Below are 8906 nucleotides of genomic sequence, written 5' to 3'. Positions count from 1 at the left end.
CAGGAATGAAGACGTGTCTCGGTGAGGGAGTTCTCAACATAATGCATCTCAGATCACTTGACACCTCCTCAGACAAAAATCTTCAAATTCTGCCTAAAACTGGCAGAAAAGTGAGGAGATTCGGTTCTTTGCTCTGGAGGTTCAAGTGCAACAGTGGGAGGCTGAAACACAAAGCCACCCCAACAGCTAAAAAGACCCTACACAAACCGAGAAGGTCAGTGAGGGTGATTAACCTCTGTTGAAAACTTCTTCACAGACAGCAGAAAATGCTTGCTCTTGGATAGCATATACCATAATTTTATGCTTTCAGTGCAGACCACACAGATCATTAGTTTAATGCCATGTAAACCTTCCAAACCTCATCTTCCAAGTGGTCTGTAAATCTACATCCAGTCACAGAGAGAAGAGACCACCCTCAGGATGTGGTATTTGACAATACACCCAGGAAATCTGAGCAGCTGCTTCCCGAGGGGACAGTCCCACTCCCCTTCATCCCCTCAGCAACGCGTTCCAGCCCCTGCTTTGGCTCTTTGAACTGGTTTCAAGAAGCAAATCTGCAAAAGCCTGTTTATTTTGGGGGTGGGGACAGAAGGAAGGGATCCTTTTCTGCCCATTCAACCCGACTGCTGGTGTGAGGAATGCCAAGGTGGGAGAGTGTAGCTGGAGGCCAGGAATGTAAGTACACCTCTGAGGAAAATGAGCCGCTACGCCAATGCATCAAGAGCATCAGACCGTGGCTTCTGGTAGCACAACAACCTCTGAATGAGAAATGATACAGAAAGAACTTGAAAGGTGAATCAAAAATAAAAAATCTTGACTTGCCAATTGTGTTATTAGCAGAATCCACCGATGCTCTGTGTAACATTTTGGAAAAATTTACTGTATAGTTTTGCTCAAAACCGAGGAAGGCAAAATCTGAAGTTCACTCCAACCATCCGTCAAAGCTATGGTAACCTCAGATGGCTCTCCATATCAAACGATCTGCTTGCCTTTAAAAAGACAAGCTTTATTAGCCTTATCATGATTGCTTCAATATTTTATTTCGACAGGAATTAATTTTTAACTGTAATACAGTCCATCCTGTTGCAAAAAGATTGCTCTCAGTGTAGTTGTTTTCCCGGCATGCTCAATGACGTGTTTGGCTGCAGCCAGTCTAGCGTCCAGACCTGTGATGAAAGGTGTTTGTCCTCAGAGAGTGTTTTGAATTTTAGGGAAAACACACACTTAGACACTGGTGAGAGCCACTTGTGCTGTGGTGCTGATCAATACAGCGCAATGCTGCTTCACGCTGGAGGAGCTTCACTGACTTCCATTACCAGGCACCTGGTTTTGAGTGTTACTACCCACCTCCATAAAAGCCAAGGCTGGTCCCTCAGCCCTCTTCTGAGGACTCCCCTCTCCCTTCCCTCCAAGTATCATATCATACATGATATATATCATCCCTATATATACACATTCTGCAAGCTACCCCTGCTCCCCAAATTTCTTCTTTCTTTCCCTCTTGCCTATTCCTTACACACTAAGCCTGTGTGACCCCTCACAGTCCACCTCCGCTTCTAACTGCAGCATTGCTGATTTCTCACCGAGCTTCCACACCCAGAGTGTTTCCCTGTAGCTCCATTTCAGCCTTCAGGAGGTAGATTCGTTGACTTGTCCTTTGTGAATAGAAACACCAAACCTTCTGAAAATCTGCTCCCTTTCTTCTTCCAGTTGTTTGTTGTGGATTCTATAGGTCTCAGTCAAGTCTCTCTTTGTCAAGTCCTCTCCCAGGACTGATATTCTCTTACTCTCACTCTCTTACCTTCATGCTTCTACCTTCTTTAAAATTCCCCAGTCCAAAGCTGTGTTATTTCTTGGGGCTCATTTCATTAGCAATAAAATGTTTATCTGCTTTATACAACAAATACGACAGGAAGCCTGTAATGATGATTCGCAGATCCACTCTCACTAAGCTCAGTTACAAGAAGCGTAGTTCCAAGAAAGGCCTTACAGCTGCCTTGGGAGACCTGACCTGACTCAGCCGGTGGTGGTTCCCAGGGAGCAGGTATTAAAGGGGACAGTTCAACGACAGGCTGTTAATACTGTTTCTGCTCTTAAGAGGAAAAAAGTTGATTACAATCCCAAATTTTTTCCCTGTCAGTGTCTAGGAGAATGTCTGACAACTGCTTGGGAACTGAAACGAGAATTTTCCAGCATTAGAGACTGTGGGAAAGGATTATCCTCAGTGAAGTCACTTTAAATCCTGTTTCATTTTAAAAGCTCCTACTTCTATTCTTCGGTTTTATTTCTGTTTCAAAGCCCTTTGGTTGTGCTCTCCCTTGGGGTCAAGCAAGTATCCCCTGAGAAATCTGGGGGTGGAAAGACATGAAAATTTCAGGAAATCTCTTCCTTAAACTGTATTTATCACTGCTGAGCGCAAGTATTTCTCCAGAGAGAAGAAAATCAAGCATTTGGAAGTAAGCTCTTTTTCTGCCACTGTTTATACCGCAGTTAAAAGGTTTTTATCCATGCCTACTAGAACAGAAACCAACTGGCACCTTTTCAAGGGAAGAGATACTTGAGGGAGGATGCTTCAGTCTGCAACTACCACTCCTTTTACATGGCAGTAAATACACACTGGACTTTTCAGAAAACACATGAATACTAAGCACTGATTTCTTCTATGCTTTGTAATTTATTCATAAATTTATAAAGTCTTCACTTATTTGTTTGGCTCTTTCTGACTGACTTCTGGAGAAGTGCCACTTTTCATTTCACTTGCTTTGGACAAATTTTGAACCTAGGTCTTGTCCACATCTAAATATTTAGACCATTCTGAAACTTGCATGGCAAAGCGCAAGGAATGATTTTAGCCAAAGCCCTTTCAGTTCCAAACTGTCTTGGATGGAGGCCAGATACATACATTTTCTTCTGAGGTATATCTTCAGTGGATTCTCCAGAGCTTGAAAGTCCTTCTCTTTAAAGATTTATAATCCCTGATAAAAGATTCAGCCACTTTAAGAGATTTCCAGCCATTCTCTGGTGCTTCTTTGAAGCGAATTAGGCATTTAAGATTATATGCACAGTGCAACCTTCTCAACAATAATGACATCTAAATCCTGGGAAAACCTGCATTGCAGTGAAAGCATTGAAGAGGATGCTTGAAGGATCAAAGAAAGAACCAAGAACACTAGATCTGTTATGCAGTTCATACTAAAGGAATGTCTGTGTATACCTACACTCTCTGTTTTACGAGCATGTTCCATTACAGATTCAGGAAGCTAACACTACACACACACAAAAAAAAAAAAAAGGAATTTACGGCTTACCTGCCTGAGCATCTACAAGACAGGATATAATAAACAGCAATTTCCCCCATTCCTGGAATTAATGGGTTTTCCATTCATTCAATGGATTTTTTCAATAAAAATGTCCCTGTTCTGTTTCTTTCTCTGCCTTGTTCTTCTCATTCTACTTCTTACTCACACAACATAAAGGCAGCACACGAAACAGCCGCACTGATTTCTGTATTTAGCTGGGACGAGCATAAAGCGATCACAGTTCCTTTGTTCAGCTCCCCACTACTAACGGGACCCTTTGATTTTCCTGGTTTTTGTACCAGCAGTATTACTCGCTGCCTAATACAAGTTGCAAACTCCCAGTGAAGTGGTTGCCTATCGCTGATCATCTATACACAGCTCTATTCTGGCAGCACGTGCCAAGCAGTGTGCGTGAACGGATGTGATGTCACCAATGACTTCAAGACCACCCTTATGAACCCAACCACAGAACTCGACCCACGGGGTTGTGGAGAGGCAGCAGGCCAGTTCAGCTTGGATTTTGCTTGGATTAAGCCTGTCTCTGATTCCAATCCAAAATCTTCAAAGAACATCCTCTGTGCTTCAAAATTTTCATGCTTGGCCATTTGGGAGTATCTTCCTCAGATGACCAGAAATACCTATCAGGTTCCAGGGAACTTTGAAAAGGCGCCTAAAGAGGCTGTTTTAAAAAGCAGTGATTTTCTTGCCTCTTCTGAAGATAACACATCTTCATCATTAATGATTTTTTTTCACAAATTTTTTTTTTCTGGACTATGGGGAAAAAAATCCGACCTTTTCTTCCTGCCAGCAACCGTCTCGCCAGTGATGGTCTTTGCCAGTGACCCATCGCATCTGTGCGCCAGATGCAGCTGCTGTATTTGCTTTTCCTAAAATGGACGCCACCACAGAGACAACAAAACAAACTCAGGCAACCTCCCCTACGTGTTCTTCTCCACCAAGCCCTATTTGGCTGATGTTTTTTGGAAAGCATCCCCACTTGATGGAGCATTTTGAAGAGAGATTACAACTTCTCCCGTTCTGCTTACGTTACTGGATCTAGAGCACTGGGTCTACTGTGCAGACTGGAAATAGTCAAGCGGAAGAACTGTCCACCATTCACCCAGAAGTGCCTATAAATCTCTGGAGAAATGAGTCAACTGAATTTGGCCACCATTTCTAACAGGAAGAGCAAGATCAGCTTAAAGATCTTGAAAAGGAATTCTGGTGATAGCACTCCTCTGGTAAAATAAATACAAGTTTACCAGCCAAAAGGAGAGTTTCCTAGATATTAGTTCAATTTTTTTTAATTCCTTCTGCACTCAGCCATCTGCTGTTAACATGCACTCACAAACCAAATACTCAGCCTGACAAAACACAAGAGCTAAGAAATCTTACTCTTCCCATTCGCTCTTCTCATATTGCACCAAACTTTCAGAGATAACTTCAACTGCGAGTCTGTCCAGCACAACTCAGAAGAGCTGAGCTGGTCTCTGTGTGTGTTGAAATGATCACACAGGAATGGCTCCAGTGGGCAAAGACCATCCAGAACAGACCATCGCAGGCTCTGCCCCCGTTTTGTATTATGCACCTTCTTAAGCAACCTCACACGCAACAGTGAGAAACAGGAAGACATGCCAGTTGTCCTTCCAATCACTTTTAAGGTTCCTCTGCCCAGATGAAACAGCCAAAGGACAGTCTCTTATATTAAAGTATTATTTTGATTGTGCCTTGCTTAGACAACAACTCAGCAGGACACGCCTGATCGTTTTGTGGGACTAAACACGTACATGGACAAATTCAGACTACAACGGCTTCTGACTAACGTGCCTGTGTTTTGGGGGAAGCCACCAAAGTGCTGGAGCCCACCATAAACACTGTCCCACGGCGTGTTCAGTGGAGGGAATATATGCTTACAGGCAAATCTGTCACTGAACGTCCCTCTGGGGGAGCACTTAAACCTGTCAACACCATTAGGAGGATTTGCTTTCATCGGCCTTTTTCTAAACCAGGAGCTGATTACCCAGAAGCTAACTATCTGCTGTCTCACACAGCCGTTAGAGGCATGTTACAAGATGGGAACATGCACGAATATAAATTCCAAGTAAAATTGGAAGCTGTGAGAGTTACTTTCATGCTAGGGAACTTCACAAAAAAGAAGCGCTGTGTTTTGCACGTGTTTAAGGTTCAGTTCTTACCGGCAGTGGATGAAGTCAGGAACAGGATTATGCTGGCTAAAAGATGCTGCGTCAAGATTCATGCAAATTTCCACATTGTCCCCAGCCATGATTCGTACTGCAGCTTTATTTTCGTCCTCAAACGTCTGCCTTTGAAGGGATGCACACAGCAGCAGCATGAAATCATCTAGAAGAAAGCAGTGGCAGAAGGAAAAAATTCTATCATTCAGTGCAGAGAGTGGTGGTGATATAATGTAGTTACCATATTGTCTTCCCACACTTTGAACCTCCCAGAATGTGCTATTTAACACCAATTTGAAATTTATTCACTTATTTAGGGGCTTTTTAACCTGTCTTCTATGTTTTTTGTTCAGAAGTAAATGAGAAAAAGGGAAATAATTAATACTTCTAAATGCTGCTTCATTAAAAATGGAATAAATATGGAAAAACACAGATAAAGAAGTTACTAATTCTTTGAATTTTTCTACTCCATACCGAGCCACACAAAATCCAGTCATACAAAATACATCAGCTTGCTACTGGAGAGTAAATAAAAGGCTGGCTTCAACTTACACTGTACAGATGTTTTAAGCAACGGACACGTAAACAACTTCCAGCTATGTCCTAAAATACTTACAGACAAGGAAGACAGGGTTCGGTCTCACAATGAAGTCTGGAAAGTATAACCACTTTATGATGTTGGAGTTGAAGTTGGCATTACCACTTCTCCATGGATAGTCTGTGCGACAGAAGCACACAAAACTGCAATCAGTTCTTCACAACAATTACTTCACCCTTTTCTTCTGAATACGCCGGCAAAAACCGGCGTATTGGTAAAACCAAGCAGCAGTAACAGTCCGTAAAGGGTGAGCGGCCTTACCTTTACAAGGAGCAGGTGGGATGCCAATGCAAAGGAAGTACTGGAATGTGATGATGCATGCCAGAAAACAGCAGTATTTTGGCCAGATCTCAGCAATAGCTTTTCTTCTGCGTCGATACAACACAGCGATCAGCCAGAAGGCATGAATCATGGCATAAAAGTCCATTCGCTGACCAATTACATTCACTGACAGAAGAAAACAGGTCTGGAAGAGAAGTGAAGAAACATAAGCAACATTTGCAAGCTGATGGCTAGATGAGGCAGCAATGATAAACTGTTCTGGACCCTGACAGGGTGCTGGGGCTAACTGCAGGAACCCTGCACAAACCAACACGCTAAACCAGTTTGTATCTCTCCAGCAGCAGCTTTCCCCACCCCAGCAGCCCAGACTTTCGATACTCATAGATATGAGTGTCAACTCCATGAACGCAGTGCAAAAGCAGGTTTCCATTATGTGATATCTAAAGATAGAGATGGAAAGAGCGTTGTCCCAGTAGCCTGTATCTGAAACAATTAATTGCTGCCAAGCAAAGCACGTATTACACAGCCATGTATTTTTATAGCACTTACAGATGTGAAAAAGAAGAGGAACTATAAAGAATAGCAGCAAGTAAAGCGTATCCGCATGTGGGGAGCAGACAAGAAGAAAAGGGGTTTAGCCTGTACAACTTCTATTGGCTATAGACAAATCGAGTCAGTTCCTGTAGGGCAGCTTTAGCTCTCCGTTTTCCTGAAGGCTCTGCATCCCAAAGCATTTCTGTTCTCTGGCTCCACTTAAAGCCCCTTCACTCGGTGCCACGAAGCACCTTTTCAAACTTAGCGGATAACTCATAGTGATTTGTTAATTCAGGGCATTTCATTACTTTGATTTTGTCTCTCCCAGCATTAAGATGAGGCTAAAATTATCTCCTGAAGGAAACCGCTTGTGGGTTCATTTTAATTTTCACCCATAATCCTCAGACTGGCTGTGGACAGGTTACTCGGTTTATCGGCAGCAAGGTGATCAAGAGCATCATTATGATTCGATTTGGGATGCATTAGCCTAGAAGTTGCCTTCTTCAGCCGGCCGTAGAAATTTGTGATAAATCAGAATTGCCACAAACATTTTTGAAAGCACATTTCCAGTGTCTGTGAACAAACAGACGGGGTAAGGGAACAGAGATACAGAGAGGAAGTTCTTTCTTTCCTTTTGTTTTGCAGCACTTGTTCAGCAATAGCTTGTCTTCAAGGCAGGTTCACTGCGATGTTTTGCTGCTGGCTTGGGGGAAGCAGATAAACGGAAGGTATTAGCCAAGGCTAAACCCCAGCAGTCTGGGCCACTGTTGCTGGCAAACAGACAAGCAGATCTACTAAATAAGACACCTGCCAGATATTGAGGATACATCACGGATCTCCAGAAAAAACCCTTCACTCCTTAGTACCTGCCTCTCGTAATTCTCTCAGTGTTTCCTGTCTACAAAAAAGTACTTTGGAGAAAGAGCTTTGTCTTACACTAGCGGCACAAGGCAGCAACAACCTTTGCTGGAGCTCTTGCTCCTGCAGATCACGGACAGCTTTTTCATACAACAACATATGAGAAATAGAAGGATGTGTTTGTGCAGCAAAAGCAGCTTAGAAATGTTTGAATAGAGACAACAGCCTGCTAGCCCCTGCTTTCTTTTGCTGCTCCTGCAGTCCACGGTTCCCTCTGTGTGTGCGGCCATGACAGGGTATATCTCAGCTCTGTCTCTTGTCCCATCTGTTACGCCTTTTGTTGAGTTAAAAGACACATAAAGAAAAGCTAGAGGGGAAATGACTATTAGAAGATAGAGAGCAGCAGTGGCAAGGTCTTACATGAGTCATGAGAAAGAAGCATCCAGCTGTCAAACATGGTTCAAGCTAGTATTCAAATACAACACAACCAAAACATCTGGAATGATAGTCTAAAGAAAAATAATCCATAGTGATTTACCTCCAGACCAAATTTGTAGAAGAAATAGTTGATGAAATACTTGACACAGTTTACCAGTCCATCATCCAGATGTGCTCTCGTGATATCATGGAAAATGGTTTTAGTCACGGGCGTGGTAAGGTTATTTCGACATCTGTAGTACTCTTGGTGGCGGTAGATTGTGACTTCAAAAGCCAGAATAGCCAGCATCAGTAAATTATTCTATGGGAGAGACAATCAGAAGAATATACCAAATAAAAATCAAAACCACCAGATGCTGTAAAATTTTCTGAAAAGCATAAACCCATGAGTACTCCAATGGTTATTTCTACTGAGTGTTTCAACGCTCCAGGATGCGCTGCACCTATACCCAGCTACCTTTGAAACAAACTAAGGTTCCCACCACCGGGATTTTGAAGAAACATCCTGACACGGAGAAGATACACTGAAAGAAATTCATTAAAAAACACCATAATGAACACAAGTTGTGGAAAGGAAGGGGAGGGGAAATGCATTGACCCATCCACGCGCCCTCTCAGGTTTCAGAGCTTCTCTTAAGACATCATGCTTTGTTTTGCGAGAGATGGAGGATATGTGCACACACAAAGTCATCTGCAGGGGTT

At 42.8% G+C, this 8906-nt stretch overlaps 1 protein-coding gene across 1 annotated transcript in view; it reads right to left on the bottom strand.

The window, feature by feature from the left end:
- LOC104502208 (piezo-type mechanosensitive ion channel component 2-like) overlaps positions 1 to 8906 on the bottom strand; it is a gene marked incomplete at both ends in the record, with an annotated part of 53378 nt that overhangs the window by 24315 nt on the left and 20157 nt on the right. Inside the window, 4 exons of the mRNA XM_010146147.1 lie at positions 5495 to 5660; positions 6111 to 6212; positions 6354 to 6558; positions 8305 to 8505. Coding sequence (XP_010144449.1) covers positions 5495 to 5660; positions 6111 to 6212; positions 6354 to 6558; positions 8305 to 8505 — 674 coding nt within the window. The remainder of the gene's footprint in view (positions 1 to 5494; positions 5661 to 6110; positions 6213 to 6353; positions 6559 to 8304; positions 8506 to 8906) is intronic.

The sequence above is a fragment of the Buceros rhinoceros genome, unplaced genomic scaffold (assembly GCF_000710305.1).
Source record: "Buceros rhinoceros silvestris isolate BGI_N320 unplaced genomic scaffold, ASM71030v1 scaffold10662, whole genome shotgun sequence".
NCBI classification, from domain to species: domain Eukaryota; kingdom Metazoa; phylum Chordata; class Aves; order Bucerotiformes; family Bucerotidae; genus Buceros; species Buceros rhinoceros.
Note: the sequence above shows the minus strand (reverse complement) of the source record. Positions and strands in the feature narration are given on the sequence as shown.